Raw genomic sequence first — 25,178 nt, 5'->3', positions numbered from 1 at the left:
AGAGAGGTCTATTATATCAATGTCTACTTGGGAAAAATATATCTATCACCAATTCCAAGATTGACACAAAACACAAAACTAGCTGAAAAGTTCAATTGAACCTTGACCTAAAGTCCTAGTTTTGACTTCCTCTTGATGTATTTGCCCATACTAACTCACAATGCATCCCTAGAATTGGTTTATATGGCATCTATACATCCAAAACCAATTATCATGCTCTATGACCCCAATGTCATATTTTCAAGCATGAAACACAACTCAATTGTGCCAAAACCCTAGGTTTGAGACTCAAGTCCGTCTCCAAACCACTTGGCACATTTCATGACCCAATCTAGACTCCCAAGTAGTACCCACTTGAGATCCATTTTCCATGGGTCCCAACTTGACTCTTAGAGCTCCCTCTAGAGCTCTTAACCTTAGCCACCTCTCTAGGTGACTCATCCACAATGGCTAGGCCATATCGGTGCACCTCTGGTGACACTTGTCCTACAAACCTAACTTTCTTAACCTTGGACACTTTGCCCTTGGTTAATTTTTCATTACCTTTAAATGGCTTTCCATTGCCATTTATTGGCTTCTCCTTGCTATAGTCATATGTAACCCTAGCATAAGACTTTCCCTTAGCTTTGGAGGACTCTCTCTTGCCATGATCATTTGCCACCCTAGCATATGATCTCTCATTAGCCTTGGAGGAACTAGATCGGTACCCCAAGCCCGATCTATCATGGTTGGGTCTTTGGCTACCCGACACCATATTTAATTCCTTAGATCCAACATTGAATCTCTTAAGGAATTGTTCTAACTTATCAAGCTTTCCCCTTAAGGCTTGATTCTCCTTCTCTAGGTTCCTAACCCTAGAGTTAATTTTTCCAAATTGGACATTCCTAAACCTACCCTTTCTAGGCATATATCTCCCCTTATTGGGATTAATGCCTTGGGTCTCCTTAGGTCTACCATTTTTAGTTTTTTCATGAATGGGTCTCCTAGGGTTTTGATCTACAATTACCCTACTCCTATCATGATATTTGAAATCAAAATTTTGCATGGGCATATAATGATTAACATTATTTTTCCTAACATGCATGGAGGAATTTAAATTTGACTTCAAATTTAAATTAGGGTTTACCTTACCCTTTACCTTTGGATCTCCCCCTTGACATGAGCCTCCATTTTTCTTCCACTTCTTTTCCCACATCCTTAAATGCCCCAACTTTTTGAGCTCTGATCTCTTCCTTGGGCATTTGGTGTGGTAGTTCCCTATTTCACCACAAGTGAAGCATCTAATGTGCTTCTTCTCCTTCTTCTTCTTGGCACCATCATTCCTACAACCCAAATTAGTATCTAAAATAATTTGAGTGGGTTTAGGAGTTACCTTCTTACCCATTGGACATCTACTTTTGCAGTGTCCCCTTTCATTGCATCCGAAGCACACAATATGATCTTTTGACTTTGCTTCGGTGGAGGTGCTCACTAGGTTGACTTCTTCCAAGATTTCTTCTTCTTCTTCTTCACTTATCTTGGATTCTTCTTCAACCTTTGAGGATGTAGATGCTATATCTTCCTCATCCACACGGATGGCCTTTCTTCATCCTTTTCCTCAAATGTGACCAAATTCACTTCCTATTCTTCTTTTGAAGTTGAATTGGTCTCCACATCCGATTGATCCTTCTCTACTTGAGCTTCTTCATCCGTTTCTTCGGATTTTTCTGTTGGTTGCTACTCGAAAAACCTAGAGGTTCCACTGTACAAAAATTTTATACAAAGGTCTGAACCTTTTCCTAGCTACCATGTGTTCTTTTAAATTAAATTTTGGATCGCCTGCGGAACTTAACACGTTTGATCCAAAACTTAATCTATTTGTTCTTTAAGGTTTAGACTTGGATCTGGGAACAACCACCACCGACTAGACAAAACCTTTTATGGAAAAGCTAATATTTAATTTCCTAAAATAACTTTAGGTCAACCAAAAAGAACAATCAAATCACAAGGAAAAGAAAAATAAAAGAACACAACTTTGAAAACATATTCGAAATACTAGAATCGTAAGCCTCTTGTATTTGGTATTATTTCCATAAATAACTAGCATGATGCGGAAAGGAAAAATTACTAGTTATACCTTCTAAAAAGACCTCTTGATCTTCTACCGTATTCCTCTTCTAACCTCGGACGTTGTGTGGGCAACGATCTTCCGAGATGAGAACCACCAAGCACCTTCTTCTTCCTTGCAAGTTTCGGCCACCACAATTCTCCAAGAGAATTAGAGGTCCGGCCACCACCACCAAGCTCCAAGGGATGCAAGAAACAAAACCACCTTTCTCTCCTTCTTCTCCTAGCTAGAACCGGCCACCATCAAGAGCTCCAAGAGAGGTTGCCGCCGGCCATAAGAAGAAGAGAAGAGGAAGAAGCTAGGGCCGGCCACCAAGGAGGAAAAGAGAGGAGAAGAATAATAGAGTTGATCACCCGTGAAGGCACCTCTACCCCCTCTTTTATAATCCTTGGTCTTGACAAATAAGGAAATTTTAATAAAAAATTCCTTAATTCTTTTGTCATAAAAAAGAAAAATTATTTTAATTAAAAAACAATTTTCTTCTTTTAATAATAATGGCCGGCCACTTCTAATTCCCCAAAACAAGGAAAATTTAATTCACACAAGAATTAAAACTTCCTAATTTGTTTCTAGAAATTTATAAAAATTTCTCCAATAATTTTTATCCCTTCATGATTGGTTAATAAAAAGGAAATTTTATTCTTCTTTTAAACATGTGGATAATTTCCAAAAGGAAAGTTATCTCTAAAAATTAAAATCTCTTTTCAATCTACAAATAAGGAAAGATATCAAATCTTTTCTTAATCTTTTGTAGAAATTAATAAAAGAGAATATTTAATTTTTAAACTTCTCTTTTAAATTATTATCATGGTTAAAAAGGAAAGTTTTTCTTAAAAATAAAATCTCCTTTCAATCTACAAATAAGGAAAGATTTCAAATCTTTTCTTAATCTTTTGTAGAAAGCTTTAAAAGGAAAGATTTAATTTTTAAACTCTCTTTTAAAACTATGATATCCACATAAGAAATAATTTTAAAAAAATCCTTTTTAATATGATGTGGCCGACCACCTAAGCTTGGGCTCCAAGCTATTGGCCGGCCACCTTAAGGCCAATCTGTAGGCTTGGCCGGCCCTAAGCTTGAGCTTCAAGCTTAGCTTGGCCGGCCCCTATTGGTTGGGTAAGAAGGTGGGTATGTGGTGGGTATAAATCTCTATATACAAGAGGCTACGATAGGGACCGAGAGGAGGAATTGGTTTTGGTCTCCCGATGAAATTAAGCTTCCCGTGTTCGCCCCGAACACACAACTTAATTCCATCAATAATAATTCATTCAACTAAAGAACTATTATTGAACTACCGCACCAATCCCAAATTATATTTTGGGCTCCTTCTTATTATGAGTATGTTAGTCTCCCTGTGTTTAAGATGTCAAATGTCCATTAATTAAGCGAGTTACTGACAACTCATTTAATTAATATCTTAGTCCAAGAGTAGTACCACTCAACCTTATTATCATGTCGGACTAAGTCCACCTGCAGGGTTTAACATGACAATCCTTATGAGCTCCTCTTGAGGACATTTTCAACCTAGATCACTAGGACACAGTTTCCTTCTATAATCAACAATACACACTATAAGTGATATCATTTCCCACCTTATCGGGCTTATTGATTCATCGAACTAAATCTCACCCATTGATAAATTAAAGAAATAAATATCAAATATATGTGCTTGTTATTATATTAGGATTAAGAGCACACACTTCCATAATAACTGAGGTCTTTGTTTCTTTATAAAGTCAGTATAAAAGAAACGACCTCTAATAGTCCTACTCAATACACTCTAAGTGTACTAGTGTAATTATATAGTTAAGATAAACTAATTCCTAATTACACTACGACCTTCCAATGTTTTGTTCCTTTCCATTATGTCGTGAGTTACTGTTTATAATTTATAAGGTACTGATAATATGATCCTCTGTGTGTGACACCACACACCATGTTATCTACAATATAAATTAATTGAACAACTACATTTATCATAAATGTAGACATTTGACCAATGTGATTCTTATTTCTAGATAAATGTTTATACCAAAAGCTAGGCTTTTAGTATACACTCTAACATTTTCCTCCTTATGTGTAGACAAAGGTTCTTCCCATGGAACCTTCTTTATCTTGCTCCACAAATCGTGGGTGTTCTCATATTCACCTACACGACTCATCATGTCATTAGGTAAAATATCAATTAAAATCGATATTACCTTTGAATTTTCCTTTGACCGTGAGGTTTGCTCCTCCGTCCAATATCGCGGTCGGAGTTTCTTCCCTTTCTTATCCTTCAGGACTTCGAACGGTTTATTTACCACCATCATGGTGTCCCAATCCATGTCGAAGAAGATCTTCATCTTCATCATCCAATAGGTGATGTCCCCAAGGCTTCCTCCTTCAAACTTTGGAGGTTCAATCAAGCCGGTCATCTTCTTGTATTTGCTCTTCTCGGTGATTAGTCCGGTGAAGTGTGACCTTCGCTTTGATACCACTTATAGAGGATTGGTGGCCGGCTTGAAGGGGGTTGGATAGACGGCGTCCCCAAATCGATTGATCTTCCTACACCTGTTAGTATGCGCAGTGGAATATACAAAACAAACAAGCTAAAAGAAATTAAACTAAAGACAAGAAAGAATGCAAACCAAGTTATACAATCATTTACGTGGTTCGGAGATAAAGCTCCTACTCCACGACGTGTCCTTGAGGTGGACGATCCCTATCCATCGGTGGATTACTCCCCGGAAGACCTCCGGCTAGCTCACGTAGCTCCTTGTGGGTGGAGAAACCTCACCACAACTCTCACCAAGGACTCTTTACAAGCTAGGGCACAGGTAGACTACTAATAGAGATTAACCACCTCTATTTTGTCAACTATAACCAAGCTCCCAAGCTTTGGTTATATAGGCCGCGGGTTGAAACCCCACCTATCAATCGACTACCAAAACATGCAGTCGACAGCCCTCAGTGGAAATTCGACCGTTACATCCCAACGGCTCGATACCAGTCGACTGTTAAAACTAGCAGTCGACTGCTCCACACTGACCGAACGAACAGAAGCATTCTGTTCGCTCCCAGTCGACTGCCCGGTCGACTACACCAGTTGACTGTTAAAACATGCAGTCGATTGCTACAGTAACGCTACAGTACTGCTGCAGTAACGCTACAGTAAGCCCCTAAAACTAGGATTTTACTCCGAGTACAATCTCTCGTGCACTCGTACCCTCACCCTTATGACTCACTTGACGCTTCTTTGCAGCCTTGACATCTTGCCTTCAAGCTTACTTCCTTTGGCTCTCGTACCTCGGATGCATTCAAGCTCGCGGCTCGTCCCCAATGCCATCCTTCGCGTATGCCTCGAAGTCGCTTCCCTCGGCCCTTGTCCTCGCTGCCTTGTCCACGGTCCCTCGGATGCTTCATCCTTCACTGGACCCGAAGCCATCAACCTGAGTCACATGTGTATCCTGCAAACCTGCACAACTCAAATACACATATCAAATATAAGGGTGAACCTAACTTAAATCCTTTGCCCAAACACCAAAACACATGGTCACACGGACCATTGGGATTGCTCCAACAAGGCCTAGCCTGAGTTGGACAACAGTAGATATGTAAATGTCTAATGCTAGGTCGTCTATCCATCCACATCTCAAATGAGATTTTAGTTACTGTCTTACTAGATACTCTATTAAGTAGTTAAACTATAGTCTTGAGTACCTCAACCTATAAAAACTCTGATAGAGAAATGAATACCAACATACTTCTCACCATGTCTTTTAAGGTTTGATTGTGATGCTCATTTACACCTTTCTGACTAGGTATACTAGACATGGTATATTATGGCATAATCCCACACTCAACTAGGTAGTTCGCAAAAGGTCCTAGACGTTGTTCACTTAATTCATCATATCGACCATAATATTCACCTTCATGGGCAGATCGGACAACTTTAATTTGCTTACCTAGTCAAAGTTCAACTTTTGCTTTAAATATTTTAATCATGTCCAAAGATTGCGACTTCTCATGAATAAGGTACATATATCTAAATATGGAATAATTATCTATGAAGCTAATAAAATATGTGTGTCAATTCCAAGATACCTTAGGGAATAGTTCACAAATGTCCATATGTATTAGCTCCAAAATGTCACTACAATGGCTAACCCCATTATTCCTCTTGTTAGTGATCTTGGCCTTAAGACACTCTATGCAGACATCAAAGTCTGACATGTCAAGGGAATTAAAAATTTCATGTGATATTAATCTTTCTAGGCATTGTTTGGATATATGTTCTAAACACCTATGCCACAACATGAAAGAACTCTAGTTAATCAATTTGCATTTCGTACCTATACTATGTATTATTATTTTATCAACTAGAGGAGTAAAGATGTTCAATTTATAAATTTTATCAACCAAAGAAACATTGTCAACCAATACTGAATTAAAGAAAATATTAAACATTTTATTTCTAAATAAATAAGAATAACCTGATTTGTGTAAACAAAAAATTAAAATTAAATTTTGTCCAAAAGACGATACAATAAATATATTTTTTAAATCTAAAAAGATATTAGTTCTTAAACAAAGCCTAAAAACACTAATCTACTCGATTTAGCGTTCTTTTCATTCTCCGTATACATGTATCTTTCACCATCAAGTGAAAGTTAGCTCTTGAGACAAACATGCATATTGACACTTATATGAGTAGTAGCACCATATCTATCTACCAAGTGTCAGTGGATATAATAGATAAATTTACTTCCAAACTAATAAAGTTGAGAAGTTTATCCTTCTTTACACACCAGTTGACATACTTGAGGTAGTCTTTCTTCTTGCAAAAGAAATAAATGGATTCTTTATCCTGCTTCTTGTACTCCTTATGGTCATTGCCTCTTGAATCTGCAATTTATTTTTCTTTTCTTTTGTTATTGATCATCTTTCACTTCTTCATCACACTTTGAGAATCAGATGCTAAATGAGCACTCTTAGATGTCTCAATCTCCACACATTGAGCAATGAGCTCATTTAATGTCTACTTTTTCTTTTGAGTATTATATGATATCTTAAAAGGGGTGAACCGTGCTAGTAGAGACATCAAGACGAAATGCACTTGTTGGTTGCTACTTGGAAAACCTAGAGGTTCCACTGTACAAAAATTTTGTACAAAGGTCTGAACCTTTTCCTAGCTACCATGTGTTCTTTTAAATTAAATTTTGGATCGCCTGCGGAACTTAACACGTTTGATCCAAAACTTAATCTATTTGTTCTTTTAGGTTTTAACTTGGATTTCCTGCAGAACTTAACACGTTCGACCCAAGTCACCTTAAGTTATTAATTCCATTAAATATTAATTTCCATAATTGGTTCCCAGTACTGACGTGGCGAGGCACATGGCCTTCTTGGATATGGGAGCAACCACCACCGACTAGATAAAACCTTTTATAGAAATCTAATATTTAATTTCCTAAAATAACTTTAGGTTAACCAAAAAGAACAATCAAATCACAAGGAAAAAAAAAAACAAAACAAAAGAACACAACTTCGAAAAACATATTCGAAATACTAGAACGTAAGCCTCTTGTATTTGGTATTATTTCCATAAATAACTAGCATGATGTGGAAAAGAAAAATTACTAGTTATACCTTCTAGAAAGACCTCTTGATCTTCTACCGTATTCCTTTTCTAACCTCGGACGTTGTGTGGGCAACGATCTTCCGAGATGAGAAACCACCAACCACCTTCTTCTCCTCCTAGCTAGGTTCGGCCAACAATAAGGAAGCTTCACCAAGGAAGAAGATCAAAACACCAACCAAGCTCCAAGAGATGCTAGCTTTCTCTTCTTCTTCTTCTTCTTCTCCAAATAGTATCCGACCACCACAAGAGCTCCAAGGGGAGAGAGAGGTTCGGCCACCACAAGAGGAAGAGAGGGAGAGGATGATGGCCGGCCACACCAAGGAACAAAAGAGGGAGAGAAATAATAGAGGTTGTCTCATGAAGGCACCCTCACCCCTTCTTTTATATTCCTTGGCTTAAGCAAATTAGGAAATTTAATTACAATAAAATTTCCTTAATTTCCTTGACATGATTTAATTGAGAAAAATAAAATAAAATTTCCCCAATTAAATTCTAATGGTCGGCCACATCATGAAATCAAATTAGACAAGTTTCAATCAACAATTAAAACTTCCTAATTTGTTTTCAGAAATTTTTAAAATTAAAATTTCTCTTCAAAATCTCTTCATGGTTGATAAAAAGAAATTTTCATAATTTTAATTTTACAACATGTGAATAATTTTTAAAGAGAAAATAAAATATCTCACCAATCTACAAATAAGGAAAGAGATCTAATCTCTTTCTTTAATCTTTTGTAGATCTTTTATAAGAGAGATAATTTAATTTTAATTCTCTTTAATAAATTATATCTTCCACATAATAAAAATTAAAATTAAATTTTTTTTTTAATTTAATTTGGCCGGCCCCTCTAGCTTGGGTTCAAGCTAGGACCGGCCACCCCAATTTATACCTAGGCCGGCCCTAGCTTGGTTCCCAAGCTAGCTTGGCCGTCCCCCTTTAGGTGGGTATAGAAGGTGGGTATAGGTGGGTATAGTACTTTATAAATAAGAGGCTACAATAGGGACCGAGAGGAGGAATTGATTTTGGTCTCCCGAAAAAATTAAGCATCCCGTGTTCGCCCCGAACACACAACTTAATTTTATCAATAATAATTCATTCCACTAGAGAACTATTATTGAACTACCGCACCAATCCCAAATTACATTTTTGGGCTCCTTCTTATTATGAGTGTGTTAGTCTCCCTGTGTTTAAGATATCGAATGTCCACTAATTAAGTGAGTTACTGACAACTCATTTAATTAATATCTTAGTCCAAGAGTAGTACCACTCAACCTTATCATCATGTCGGACTAGGTCCACCTGTAGAGTTTAACATGACAATCCTTATGAGCTCCTCTTGAGGACATTATCAACCTAGTATCTCTAGGACATAGTTTCCTTCTATAATCAACAACACACACTATAAGTGATGTCATTTCCCAACTTATCGGGCTTATTGATTCATCGAACTAAATCTCACCCATTGATAAATTAAAGAAATAAATATCAAATATATGTGCTTGTTATTATATTAGGATTAAGAGCACACACTTCCATAATAACCGAGGTCTTTGTTTCTTTATAAAGTCAGTATAAAAGAAACGACCTCAAATGGTCCTACTCAATACACTCTAAGTGTACTAGTGTAATTATACAGTCAAGATAAACTGATACCTAATTACACTACGACCTTTTAATGGTTTGTTCCTTTCCATTTTGGTCGTGATCTACTGTTTATAATTTATAAGGTACTGATAACATCATCTTCTGCATGTGACACCACATACTATGTTATCTACAGTATAAATTAATTGAACAACTACATTTATCACAAATGTAGACATTTGACCAATGTGATTCTTATTTCTAGATAAATGTTTTATACCAAAAGCTAGGCTTTTAGTATACATTCTAACAGCACTAACATACTCTAAGACATATTGAGTTTTAGTGCTTTCAGACTTGTCGCTATATTGAGCATCTCCATAATATACTCCCTTATCTTTCCTTTACCACTGTATCACATGGTTACCAATTTCGTAAGAAGTGTGGTAATCTCGACCTTTTCATTTGGGGTGAATCAGTTTGCCAGTTGGTTCAGGAAACTCCTAACATCTCCTCCCTCTGTTATTGAGCTCTTTATTGGTGCTGTTATGGAAAGTCTCATAATACTCAGACACATACAATTTGATTTCTCCCATAGTTGAAACTCAGTCCTCTGTTTTATAGTGCTAGAATTGGTTAGAGGTGCGGGCGATCGTTCCTTAATGCATAATCTAAATCCATGCAACTTAAGACTATGATCACATATTCTTTCCATTCTATAAAATTTGAACGAGTTAATATTGTTATGTTATTAATATTGGCAGTTATAGATTGCACTGAAATTAAAAAGAGAAATTTATTTAAGCTTACGATTTAACTAAAAGCCAAGAACATGTGTAACAAAAAATAATGCAAATAAAATAAAATTTTAAATATATATAAATGTGCTCTTTATGAGATACCAAATATAACATTGTATTTCACTCTATAGACTAAAATACAATTTATTAGCGACACTCTCTGATATAACTCAAATTTTAATTGACCACATAATATGTCTTCCTTTGGGCCGACCCATTGTGCGCATAATATGTTACTTTATATGAGATATATATTTGTCCATAGCTCACAACAACCTTAATCAGACACATAATATATCTTCTTTTGGACCAATATATTTTGTGCATGATCCGAACAAAATAAAATTTTGTTTCTTAGTGGTAAGCTAACTTGAGCATATATCTGGCATAAAAGTAATCTTCCTTTAGGCCAATTACTCTTAGTATAGATATACGTCTACCAACGTAAAATGTATTAAACCTACCTAAGGCGCCTTCATTTGCGTCGATACAATAGTTCAACTTAGTAGCACGTTATGTAGATAGATATAAAAAACACTAGGAACTTTAGTCAAACAGATAATTACTTAATCAGCCTTAATAACTCTAAATTAGGCTTATTAATTAATTGATACTATATGACAATTGATTGATTTTACCCAATCAATTACTATAATCGATTTGAAAGCTTACTGTATACGACTACATGATCACATATAACACACCCTTAAGAAGCTAAAGCTTCCTTTAAGTATTCTAATTTAATCCTTATTTAATATCAATTAATCTCATTCTTGAATATTCATGAATGAATCATTTCTCATGCATTTCAAGCATACAATAAATCAATTGCATGCATGCAATACATTCAAACCTATAATTTAATCCTACTATAGATGAAATTGTTTCTTTCACGTAGAAAATTGTTAATCGATTGGAAAGAATTCCAATCAATTGATAAGCTTTTAATTGATTAAAAAAAATCTAATTGATTGATAATTGATTATGTTGTAACTTAAAGTTGTTAATTGATTGAAAAATATTCCCAATCTATTAGGATAACTTTAATCGATTGATCGATCTATTCCAATCATTTATGTGTTTAATTTTAAAGCGTTCAATCGATTGATGAAAATCACAAATAAATTAGGCATGCATGAACAAACTTGTAATCAATTAAAGTCAATCGCGTATTCGATTATTGTTGAGCTAATCGATTGCCAAACCAATGCAATTGGTTAGGGCTAACTGATCGATTAAGTCAATCGATTCTTGATGGTTCTATTCACTATTTTTAGCGGCAATCGATTGCCTGACCAAGACAATAGATTGAACCATCATGATTTTAGCCTAAAATTAGGTTAAACAATGACATTTTCCGTCTTTTTTCATGTTCTTCACAGAAACATGAAAATCTTAGAAAACAAGCCTATCCTAGGTTTTTCTTATATGATTTTCGACGATCAAAAATTGTCTTATACTAGAAAATTTTGATTTAGCATGCAAACAACAAATCAATGAAAAACTTAACCTAAGAGCCATAAAAAATGATGAAATGCAAATCTTTGATACCACATGTTAATTCTTGTAAAAACCTAAGTCGCATAAATTCTAAACGTGAAGAACTCACATATAAGAAATACAAGAACAAGAAGATCTAATTTCATCAATTAAAGATGATATAAGAAAGTAATACAAAAACATAAAGACAAGGAACCTCATTGAACAACCATTGTCCTTGTCCTAACATTATCGATTGGATCCCTGTGAAAGAAGATGCAACATAACTAAGAGAAAGGTATTCCAAGGAACTTAGGGGGTGATGTCGCCAAAAAGCTTTTTATCTATGGAGAACAAGAAACTATGTCAAGATTCACCTAAACCCTTTAGGACTTCCCCTTTATATAGGAATCCAATCTATTATCAACATATAGATGATAACGGATTGGGCATAAGGGTTCTATACATTGAACCTGCATCCAATAACTCAGAATCCAATAAATATAATTTAGATCACTTTAAAGGGTTTAGATTGTATTCACATGTTCAATTTACAAATAAGTCTACCTAATAGGAATAGTAAAATTCAATAATTTTAACTATGACACTTATGCAAAGGAATATAGTAACAAAATTATTATTGGGTGTCTAACCTTCCTTATGCAAAGGGTCGCTATGCTAGGACATAATGCCTCCCGTGATTTGCCTACCTATATCTAGTTGGAGGGCCGTCGATACTGAGCCGTCTGGGATGAGCATTATCATCTTTTGCTCTAATAGTAACAAGATTATTATCATCAAAATGTTTAGTGATAGATTATTAACTTTATTGACAATCTTTTTATCTTTAAAACAAACTTTTTTTTAGTATGTGCATCGTAAAAAAGGTTACTATAATAAACACATGAGCAATTGTAATTCTTGTGTCAGATTATGTAGTTACATCAAATTAATAAAACAAACTAGAATCCATTAACCAATTAATTAGCATATATGTTATGTACAAAAGATAAAATTATTGACATGGTTGGTACTTGCATAAGTATTTACTTCAATAGGTCTTGAGGTCATCTGACCTTTCCCATGTAAAAGGTCATTGCTCTAGGTAATTTATCTGTCTGTATCTTATTGTGGGGTCGACGATAATAGGTTGCTTAGGATGAGTAATATCACCTTTTGCTCCAAAAGATAATATTTTTGGTATAGTTGATACATGGGTGTTTGCTCTAATGGGTTTTGGGTTCAATTTTCAGCAGACGCAAAATACCTCATTAAGTGACTAACCTCCCTTATGCAAAGGGGCATTGCACTAGGACAAAATACTCCTCGTGATTACCTATTGTATTTTGACGTGGAGTCGACGATACTGGAATGCTTAGGGTGAGTGATATCACCTTTGCTCCAAAGATAAAACTATTGCCGCCCTCGAGGCAATGGTGTAGCGGCAAGGTGTCTTCTCAGTTCTTCAGGCATGTAAGGATCGAGTCTCAACTTTGGTGAATTAACGGATCGATGAGTTTTCCTTAACATACTGTTAACTTAAGAACGCTGGACTGATGAGCCACCCATTGCAAACGCTTTCTGATATATCCTGGTGGCCGGTAGAAAACTCTCATGGGGTCAGACCGGACCGGTTACTCTCAGAATTAATTAGCATAAGTGGGATATATAGAGCCAACTAAAAAAATAAAATAAGAATAATAAAAAAGATAAAACTATTATTTAGGAACTCTCACTAACTTTTTTTATGACTAGCATATTTTAATGCCTTCGACTTGATTGATATGGTTTTCTTGTTTGTTATTTTCTAACGATGCTTTTAATAATACACTAATTCCATGAATGATAAATAAAAAATTCTTTACTTCATCTAATTGCAAGTGGTTTTCAGTTGCAGGCATTACTGTGCACAACTTTCCTGAAGGAATGGCCCTTTTTGTTGGATCAATGAAGGTATAATAAATTCATCATTAGAAGATAGTAGCTATTCTAGAATTCATTTTCTTTGTTTTTTTACTGGAATCTGTTCTAATACTTATGAGAACTTGTGTTAGATGAAGGTATGGTTAGTCATGAGCAAGCTCCCGTCCCATTGAATTATGAAATTGCTTTATAATTAAAATTTGATTTTATGACTGAATGTTAAGATATATGACTTATAAATCTGGAAGATAATTTGGAATTCATTTTCATGTGAAGTGAATTTATTCATTCAAAAGTGATGATAAGTCAATATATTTATAGTTGAATCACGTTTCTGAAAAAAAAAATATTAAAATAGTTGAGGAATGAATGATCAAATTTCTCGAATAATTCTTGTAATCATTTATTGAAATGTGATTTGTTTATACTATAGAAATAATTTTGACCAAGCTAAGACGTACAATTCAAGATTACTAAAATAGTTAGGCTTCGAATTATGGTTACAGTGTCATTTAATGAACCTTTTAGTTTCTCTATTTATTTATATTCACTCCCTTAATTTAAGTTTGGATTTTTCTGTATAGTAACCATATTCTCTAAATTTTTAAAATAAATGTTTAGTTATTCTTAAGTTTTTTAGAGGAACCCATTTCCTAATATTGTGACTACTAGCCAATTTTTCACAACTCTTGCGATTTGTTCTCCGATCTATCCATGAAACTGAATTTTGAGCATAAAAGTTCTTTTATTTTCCCTATTTTTCTTTTTTTTTTTGTAACTTCTTGACAAATTTCTATTTGAATAAAATGAAAAAGATCTACACAGTCCTTGGAATAATTTCTGAATAGCTATCTTTTGTTTCTTTCTGTATACTCACAAAATAACCAACCCTTTACTATGGTAGAGTATAGTTTCACATAGGGTATTAATTCTAGTAGGTTGTAGAGGTCTCTCTCTCTATATATATATATTAAAAAAAATATGGATATAATGTTATCTTTGCATTTGATTGGGTACCTCTCTCTCTAAACTTCAGATTTTGGAAGTCTTTTCAGTAAAACTGAAGTTACTTCTATATATATGGTCCAACTGCTTAAAAAAATCAGAAGTGCCACTACCATTATTTTTGGTGATGACATGTGATTTTAATCTATATTTCTTTTTTTCTGTATTAAAAGAATGTTTATCATAAACACAATTTATTCCACCTTCAACTAAGAATTTAGGAAAATTTACCAGTGTAATATGTATTTGATTGACCATTCTCTTTTTTTTTTCCCTTTTCCCCTTATGGTAGCCCTCTGTTGATTGTTTTACTTCATTGCAACTCTTACAGGGACTTCGAATTGGCATTAACTTGGTTCTGGCTATTGCTCTTCACAACATTCCTGAGGTATAATAAAAGATTATACTTTGGTCAAACATTTTTTAATGCTTCTCAGCTTAATTTTCTTTTTGAATATGCATCTAATCACTAACTTTCTCACTCATAGTATGCCAGGAACTTGATCTTTCTATTTCTGCTTCTTGTTAATATGGTTTTAGTTGAACATAGATCTACCTTGTTAGGTAGCTTTAGTAGGACCTGAACGAAGTTATTCGTTCTAATCCAGATGCAATTGTAAAGATACCCTAACCCATATTTTAATTTTTCAAAATTTGTCAAACGGATTGGACAAAGTATTGCAGTGTGCATATTCTCAGTTACAAAAATTGCACTGACTAAAGGTCTATGCTGAAGTCATCCTATATAACGATTACTGACCATGAATTCCATTGTTGTGTGGCCAATTAGGAAGCATTAGCCACCATCAAAGAGCAATTTCTGTACATACAGCCATTTAAGAACTTGACCAACATCTCAAGTGAATTTTGACTCGTGAAAAAAGGTTTAGATTCTTATTGCTTATTCCAAATTTTCCCTAGGAACAAGTTTTCAGATTACAAGAACATATTATTATTATTGAAATATACAAATGAATCTTATTCCTCTAACCATGTTATCTTTTTTATATTGTTGATGCTACATTTTAGAGCATGATAGACATTCACATCAACTTTTAATATTATCTAGTTGAATATCATGAGTATTTTCTGATTTACTACCCCATGGTGCAATTTGGTTAATTTTGATTTTGCAAAAATATCAATTGAAGTTGAGAGTTCACCTTCAATGAACACATTATTATTCTTTCTATTACAGGGTATTGCAGTTGCTCTTCCTATCTATTATGCTACTGAAAGGTATTTTTCTGGTGGTATAGATTTTGACACTTGCTTTTCTTTTGCTGTATAAAATAACTAAAGTTGAGCAAAAAATAAAAAGTGCGTATGCTATTCCTATTTTCTTTAACAAGAAGAGACTAATGCCTTGTCAATTTTGGTGTGGTATCCACATGAACTAGCAAATGGCAAGCTTTCAAACTGGCAGCGCTTTCTGGTTTTGCTGAACCCATAGGAGTGCTATTTGTGGGTATGTGCATATCCAATTACATATTACTATCTTAATATTTTGGATTGTCAAGGATTTTGTGGCTTATTTGGAACTTCCTATATTGTGGATCAGGTTGGCCTTGTAGCTTATTTCTGTCTATTCTTGTGAACTATTACTACACTTCTTATTCAGCTCAGTGGGAGACGTTCCAAAAATCTTTTTCTTGATGTGCAGAGTTAAAAATCATTCAGTTACAAAAGAAAATGAGCAACAAAAAAAAAAAAACTAACATATCTTATCTTTACATTTACTTGATTGATTTCCTCTTATGGAATCAAATGCCATGATTGCCTACTAGATCGAAGTTATTCTCTGTATTCTATGCAACAAAAGTCACTTCTTCACTCTGTTAAAATGATATCGAATTTTACAAGGTTGCGGAGAATTCTTTTTCAAGCAGTTGGATTCTTTCATTCTACTTGGATTCAAAATTTGTTGATCTATCCAAACTGTCGATTGTCTTCCAAATTAAGATATGCTTAAATTTGTTGGTGCACCCAGTTTTACATTCACAAAATTTGTTCATCATTATATATATGTTTACCTTCTGATATGAATGCTTGATTAATGATGCAGCTTACATTTTCCCGAGACGTTTAAATCCCGAAATTCTTGAAGGGTTACTGGGATCAGGTTGCTTACCGATTCTTTATCCCCAGAAGTTGGCAACAAAAGATACATACCATTGCTAAATTTTCTGATTGTTGTATTTTCTTTGAACTAATAGTTGGTGGAGTGATGGCCTTCCTCACGCTGCATGAGATGCTGCCAACAGCATTTGACAATGCAGGACACAAACAGGCTATTCAGGCATTGTTCCTCGGCATGGCTTTCATGTCTGGAAGGTTATTGCTCATCCAAATGCTTTGTCGGTTCACACTAGAACTAAACATCTCATTTCTACATGCAGATAACAGCCTCAACACTTAGTATCTTTGCTTATCATTCATTTAGTTTTTTTTTTTTTTTTTTTCCTTTTTCTTTTGAGTTGGCACTAGCTATCCCAGCCTTCGGACCAACTAATCATGGGATGACCGGCCAGCCCCACGAAAATTTCCAACATCTCTCTCAATATGTCTATGAACCATCTTATTTAACCATCTGCTGCATCACAACTCTTAGTCAACTAAACTCAAATCGTATCCATATCTAGTATATAAATTGGTTTTGGTCCCAGCAGATCAATAAACTTGAACATTGTGATGTATGATTTATATGATTTAACTGTTGTATCTTCTCCTGTTTTTGTTCTTGTCTTTATTCGACTCACAAGGTACTTGATTTTTCAGCCTATATTTCTTAGACATCAGCCTGCCAAAGGAGATGAGATTGTAGCTATCCGGATGTGCATTGTACTTTATTCAAAGGCCTTCTACATTGCAAATTCGAAATAGTAATGTATATGTATTATTCACTCCTAGTCTCCAAATGAAAAAAAAACTACTTTAGTCGTTTATCGTTGCATCTTTGAAATCGCCTTGTATATATACAAATGAGTCTGAATGTTCCTCACACACAATTCCTATAGAAGCATTTGCTATAGAAATGGCTACAAAAAGCTGCTCAATTATCATTTGACTGATTTAAATTTCCATTGCTATTAATTAAAGTTATAATGATGAAGATTCAATCAAGCTAGGCAAGGACCTTCTTCATAGTAGCTTTTGTGAACTGTTAGGATTAAAGCACCAATCCTAATTGCCAAAGCGATAAAAAATTGACAAAGAATAAACACAGAGAACCCACAAGATCTATAGTGGTTCACACTCGATCTGAGACCTACGCCCACTTGCCACTGTTATAAATTTTCACTATATTGAAACCAAGATTACAAAGAGAATTCAAGAATTTAATCTCTCAAAACTTTTTTTTTTTTGCTATCTCTCTCTGTGAATCACCTCTTTCAATGGTGACCATCTACAATTATATGTGAATTAGGGTTATAAGAGTTATTAGGGTTACAATTATTATGTGTTAAATACCTAAAATATCTTTACATAAAATAATTAATGTGTTAACAATCTCTCACTTGGAGATTAATTCACCATCAACTGTTTTCATTTGCAGTAGAGCGGCAGTGACTCCTTAGTCCTTAATGGAAAAGTCCAACTGAAGTTACTCAACTTCAGTTTCTCAACTATCATAGTCTGTCAATTAGATTATAACTTTTTAATATCTTTTCAAGAGCCAAAATTCTATCCTCTAAAGTTGATCTTAGAAAGTGATGTCCAACCTGTATATGTTTTGTCCTGGCATGATAAATAAGATTCTTAGCCAAATGGAAGACACTCCTACCGTATAATATAACACATATTTTTTATATTTATGACCCAAGTACTCTTCTAGAAAAGGTTGCAACTAAATCATTTTTTTTACTAACCTCTATTACTGCAACATAATCTACCTCAATAGTAGAATTACTACTATCTTTGTAATTTCGAACCCAACTATATCACCCAGAGTATAAATAAATTCAATAGTACTATTTCTACAATTCACGTTGCCATATCATCATGAAGATATCCATGCCCAAAATCCAACTGTCCCCAATGTTGTTCCATAGATTGCTCATAAAAGTGCTCACAACTTTCACTACATGGGATATGTTTGGTCTAGTGCATAGCATTGCATGCATAAGACAACTAATAGTAGAAGCATTGGGTACCTTCTCCATGTAGACTTGCTCCTCTTGATGACTGATTCTTGAATAGACCAAATTGATTAGCCAAAGGTGGATTCACTAGCTTTGCTTTATCCATGTTGAATCTGCTACACTTTCTTTACATATTCTTCCGGAGATAACTTCAGGACCTCTTTTTCCTTAATAGATTTTCATTCCAAGGATTTGTTTTGCAGTACCAAACTCCTTTGAAAATTTCTGTTATAGCATGTCAATCTTCAATATACTAGCTCTAACAATCAATATATCATCAACATATAATAATAAAAAGATACATGGGCTATCGAATTTTTTAATGTAACAATAGTGATCTGCTTGATATCTCAAAATTTTGTTATTGCTCATAAAATGTCAAACTTTTTATACCACTGTCTAAACATTTTAAGTCATACAAACTCATTTGAAGCTTGCACACTATTTTATCCTTTCCCTATACCTCAAAACTATGTGTCTATTGCAGGTAAATTTCTTCCACCAAGTCATAATGAAAAAAGGAAGTTCTTACATCCATTTATTGAAGATACAGATTTTCCTTTGCCACTAGCCCATGGAATGTTCTAATTATGATTAACTTAACCAATAGAAATTTTATTTTAGAGTAATCAATTCCTTCTTTCTACTAAAAACCTTTGATAACTAATCTTGCATTATTATGCTTTCTACAATTATGTAGTTCTTTTATTTGGTAAACCCACTTATTTTACAATGTCATTTTCCTATGTGGTAACTCTGCTAATTGTCATATTTGATTAGATAACAAAGAATATTTCTCATCTTGCATGGCTGGCTCTCACTTGATTGATAATGACAACAAAGATAGCAATTTAGGATATTAATCAGAAATTGATTTCTTACGAATGACTTACAATGTTTGGATTGCAATCGCTATCTTCCCCTTAGCCTTCCTTCACTCTTTTCAACAAGTAATAACAACAAGTCTTCCCCTTCTCCATCCAGTAGTTCCAGCAAGCAATAGAGCTTCTATTGCAGCTGCGATGCACTTGTTGAAGCTCCTCGCGGCACCCTACTTTCTTTTTTTTTCTCTTCTTTTCCATCGTGCCTTGCTCTACTATCTTCTTTCCTTCCTTTCTACATTTTTCTAATGTTATTTCTCTCTCTCTCTTTTTATTTTTCTATAGTTCACCCATTGTTTTTTTTCCTTATGAAGATTTAGGATTTCTCGCCCCTCTTTTCCCTTTCTTATGCAATTTTTTTTCTTTAAAAGATAACAATTGGCCGCTACCTCCTACTTCCTCATCCAAACAATTCCTCTCCCCCTCTTCCACCACCAACAATCAAAATCACTTTTCCTCAATTTCAATTGCTTCAGCTTCTTCCTCCTCTCTTTTTCTCCCTTATTTTTTTTTTCCATTTTAGAGAGCTGTTCAACTTTCCTCTCCTTTGATAAAAAAATCTATTATCTCTCCTATTTCTTTCCTCTCTTTTCACTTTTTTTCTTCCTCATTTTCTCCTCTTTGCACACACCTTGCTCTCTAGGTTAACTCAGATGCTCCTTTCCCTTCTTTGCCTAACTTCGATTAGTGTAATGTCCCTTACACACTACCATCTTCATCTTATCTTTTACGCCCAAAGCGCTAAGAAAGTTTTCCTCTTTCTCCTCCCTCTACTTCGAAGGCTAATCCAAGCACTCTCTTTCCTTTCTCTCTTGCTTTCTCAAACGTATGCGCCGCCAACAATAATAGTTTTCTTCTCCCCAAGCCACCAAGATCAACATCAATCTTCTCCTTTCTCTGTTGTCCTACTTTTTCTTTCTTAACAACAACCTTATTTCTTTTAATCTTCTGCCTCAACTGTTAGTATTAGCTCTAGTACCAATTATGAGATGATTGTAAAGAGCTCCTTTTGTATCATATTTCATTATTAACAAAGGCGAAGTTGGTTATTATATTTATTTCAATTTCATGCCGAATGAATAAGTATAATAATGTCCTAGAGTAGGAGGTTCTAATCTACAACATATCAATTGGTTGAATTGATAGTGAGATATTGTAGATATACATAGAACACTACTCTTAACTATTCCTAGTCAAGCATTAATATGCAAGGACAATATTAATGCGTTGAGACTAGCATGTAGGTCAACGGATGACTTAATCTCACAAGTCATGAATATGAGATATCAGGTTGACACATGGGTATATATTTGAGAATATATACTGAATGACCCGTCATGAGAATGTTTCATGGATTGTTATATAAGTGTCATAAACATTATCATGTGACTATTAGTATGAATACTCCTTAGACCTGAAGTCACTACAGTTCCCTACATAAGGAGTTGTATACTTTGTATCGTCAAACATCACCTGTAATAGAGTGGACCATAAAGTCGATCACTGGGTATGCAATAAGTTATGCGGAGGGATGTGAGTGATGTAGATGAGATCTATCCCTTCCATATGACGGAAGTGATATCTATGAGCCCCTTGATTAGTAGGACACAAGAATGCATGACCATGCTTAAATGAGTCAATATACGATATTGAACTTATTGAATTGAGTGTGTCTACTTAGATATCAAGAAACATAAAGATTGATAAGAGGATGACACGGTCTATGCCTCATTGATTAATTTAGATATCGAGGATAGAAGGATTGAGTCATACAAGATAATAGCCACGGAAAGGTTAAGTCGGATCTCGACATTCTCGTCACTTGGGTAGCAATGATGCCTTGCTAGATGCCACTCATTGCTTATGTATTTAAATGTTGGTTGGGATACATTGACAATGTTATGAGAACCTATTGGGTCACACACAAAGAATAAGTCAATGGAGATGAATTCATATGGTGAATCATTGGATTAAGTCTAATTCAAATTAGACTCATTGAGTAAGACTCAATTAAATCTAACTATTGGATTGAGTCCAATTCAAATTAGACTCATTGAATCAATTGGATTAATGATTAATGAGTTACTCATTATATAATTTCATGAATTATTTGATGATTAATGAGTTGGACTCATTATATGATTTTATAAATTAATTAATGAATAATGAGTTGGACTCATTATATGATTTCATGAAATTTGAATTCATGAAGAAAGAGGAGTGTATAACTTGAGTTACTCATGCATTGGATGCATTGAATAAAGAGTGAATAATTTGAATTGCTCATACATTGCATGCATTGGATGCATTGAATTCATTGGATGAAGAGTGAACCATTTGAATTGCACATGCATTGGATTCATTGGATGAAGACAAATATTAATGTCAATCAAGACAATTGACATTAAGGCATGAGGCAACTTCATGAATCTATAAAAAGGGGTTTTTGGATTCATTTTCATGATGAGTTTTTGGTGCTCTAGCTCTTCTTCTTCCTCCTCTCTTCCACTTGGCCGAAACCTCCAAGAAAGGTTGCTAGCACAACCTTTGGTTGTTTCATTCTCCACCTTGTGAGTTTGTGAGACAAACGAGACTTGTTCGTGTGGATACCATAGAGGCGCGACCACTTGATCACGTTAAGATCCACATCTAAAGAAATGTTGTAATCGGGATTGCGAAGGGCACGTAACAAAGGTATAACTTTCTCATGTAGATAATTAATACTTAGTATATGGTTTCCTTTCACATGGATCTATTGGAAAGGAACTAGATGTTTTTCGCTGCGCTTTCACGTGTTTAGCGCCCTAGTTCCTTACAGTGGTATCAAAGCCACTTGCGAAAACATATACTAAGTTGTAGTAGAATTTCATATGTGATATAGAAATTGCATGACATGTTTATTATGATTTGCATTATTATGAGCAAATTTCGGCCAAGAGGTTTTTAGCGAAACTATCATGGTGTTGTGGCTCATAATTAGTTGTTTAAATCATAGTAAATTTTGTCATAATAGATTGAAAATGTTATATGACATGGTGCATGATTATGGCCCTTAAACCCCGATGTGATTGGATGTGTGTGTTGTAATTCATAATACGGCCTGCGTGTCGTGTCTCTCCTCTTTTATTCTAGTTGTAAATTTAGCTACACTCGAATGTAACTCGAGTTTCTCTTTAGACTTTGTAATGTACAAATTAGAGAAGAATAAGTCTACTTGACGACGGTGAAAAGGGAGAAGGATAACAACACATGACGACCAAGGAGGTACTTGGAGAAGATGCTTTTGAAGCATTTGGAGAAGATGCTTTTGAAGCATTTGGAGAAGATGCTTTTGCCTAGGTTGACCTTTTGATCTTCTCATTGGCTTGAGAGGGTCATAGAAAATGGGGCCATAACCATGTCATAATTTTTATGCATATATGTGATGTATGCCATGATATGCTATGATTTTGTGCGATGCATATGTAGTTTAATCATGATTAGGTCTATTAAATATGTCTACCAAAGTTTAGTACTCACTACTAGCTCGATCAATTGTAGTCAGGTTTTGCCAAAGCAAAGTGACTCAATTTATCTTGCTAGAGTGCGAAGGACAATTGTGATGTCCGACTACTAAAACTTTGGGTGTGACTTAACTAAATTAAGAACTTAGAGGCATATCCCATATAATGAAATTCAAGATTATACTAGTCTTGGGAGATTAGCCAAAGCTAACTCAAGATGAGTTATAATGTGAATTTCATAAGATGGGCAAATGAACAAATAGTCTTGTTCACACAATGATACAAGAGTTACATATGATGTAATTGGTAAATGTTGCCTACCTAAATTATACTAAGTCTTGGGCGATTAGCCAAAGCTAACTCAAGATGCGGAATAATACGGATCTTGTCCCATATAAATGTTATCGCGATTGGATTTGGAGCTAGTAGTGTGGGTAAAACCACATCCATGACTTGCTTCTACCAAAGCTTTATAATTTAGTGGGAGAATCATTTAATTAAAGGCCTAGTTAAATGATCAAAATATGATACTTATTTCTACATTTTATTATTGTAGATCACCATGTCATCAAATACGTCAAATGCTCTCTCTCTGTGATTTGTCCTTGATAAGGACAAGCTCAATGGAGTTAACTTCCTAGACTGGTACAGAAACTTGAGAATAGTTCTCAAGCAAGAAAGACAACTGTACGTCCTAGAGCAACTCATTCCTGAAGCACCCCCACCACTACTACTAGAGCTGATAAGGATGCTTATAAGAAGCATTAAGATGATGCATTAGATGTATCATGCCTTATGCTCGCTACCATGAACTCTGAGCTTCAGAAACAACATGAGAACATGGATGCTTATGATATGGTTGAACACCTTAGACAACTATATCAAGGACAAGCAAGACATGAGAGATTTGAGATCTCTAAAGCTCTATTTCAATGTAGAATGCAAGAAGGAAATCTCGTAGGGCCTTATGTGCTCGAAATGATCGGGTATGTGGAGAATCTACAAAGACTGGGATTTCCACTAGGCCAAGAATTGGTCATTGACCTAATTCTGCAATCATTGTCTGAAAGCTATAGTCAATTTGTCATGAACTATAACATAAATGAAATTGACAAACCATTGCCTAAGATGTTGAGCATGTTGAGAACTGCTGAACTCAACCTTAAGAAGGCAAAAGCTAGCACCATTTTAATGGTGCCAAAGGGTAAAGGCAAATGGAAGCCCAAAGATAAGGGTAAGACCCAAGCCAAAGGCAAGGACAAAGCTCATGCATCGAAACCCAAAGATGGGGTGGCTAAGGAAGGAACCTACTTCTACTGTGGTGAGACCGGACATTGGAAGAGGAACTGCAAATCATATCTAAAGGAAGTGAAAAGGAAGAAAAGTGAAACTTCTGCCTCAGGTATACATGTTATAGAAGTCAATCTATCTATTTCTTCTTCATGGGTATTAGATACCGGATGTGCATCTCACATTTGTACTAATGTGCATGGCTTGCGAAATAGTAGAATATTGACAAAGGGCGAAGTGGACCTATGAGTAGGTAATAACACAAGAGTTGCTGCTGTAACTATAGGAACATATTCCTTATCTTTGCCCACTGGACTTGTATTAGAACTTGAAGAGTATTGTTATGTGCCTGCCTTAACTAAGAACATCATCTTTATTTCTTGTTTGGACAAGAAAGGATTCTCATTTATAATAAAGGATAAATGTTGTTCCGTTTATTTCAATGAAATGTTCTATTATAGTGTACATCTTATGAATGGACTCTATGTTCTAGACTTTGACAACCCAATCTATAGCATAAATACCAAGTAGTTCAAGTCTAATGATTTGAACCAAACATATCTCTGGCATTGTCGCTTGGGTCACATAAATGAGAGTCGCATATTCCAACTCCATAAGGATGGACTTTTGGACTCATTTGATTTTGAATCATATGAGATATGTGAATCTTGTCTTCAAGGTAAGATGACAAAGACTCCATTTAGTGGACATAGCGAAATAGCTATGACTTGTTAGGACTCATACAGACAGATGGATGTGACCCTTTCAGAATAGCAGCTAGAGGAGGCTACCATTACTTCATTATTTTTACTGATGATTTCAGTAGATATGGTTATGTATA

General features: G+C 34.9%; 1 protein-coding gene across 1 annotated transcript in view; it reads left to right on the top strand.

Annotated features, from left to right (window-relative positions):
* Window positions 1-17,502, top strand: part of LOC122004304 (zinc transporter ZTP29-like) — a 48,995-nt gene extending 31,493 nt beyond the window's left edge. The window contains exons 6-12 of the mRNA XM_042559215.1: window positions 13,485-13,546; window positions 14,853-14,909; window positions 15,720-15,760; window positions 15,922-15,989; window positions 16,587-16,643; window positions 16,738-16,855; window positions 17,300-17,502. Coding sequence (XP_042415149.1) covers window positions 13,485-13,546; window positions 14,853-14,909; window positions 15,720-15,760; window positions 15,922-15,989; window positions 16,587-16,643; window positions 16,738-16,855; window positions 17,300-17,345 — 449 coding nt within the window. The 3' untranslated portion in view covers window positions 17,346-17,502. The remainder of the gene's footprint in view (window positions 1-13,484; window positions 13,547-14,852; window positions 14,910-15,719; window positions 15,761-15,921; window positions 15,990-16,586; window positions 16,644-16,737; window positions 16,856-17,299) is intronic.
* The last annotated feature ends 7,676 nt before the right edge of the window (window positions 17,503-25,178 follow it).

This window comes from Zingiber officinale, chromosome 1A (genome assembly GCF_018446385.1).
Source record: "Zingiber officinale cultivar Zhangliang chromosome 1A, Zo_v1.1, whole genome shotgun sequence".
NCBI lineage: Eukaryota > Viridiplantae > Streptophyta > Magnoliopsida > Zingiberales > Zingiberaceae > Zingiber > Zingiber officinale.
Note: the sequence above shows the minus strand (reverse complement) of the source record. Positions and strands in the feature narration are given on the sequence as shown.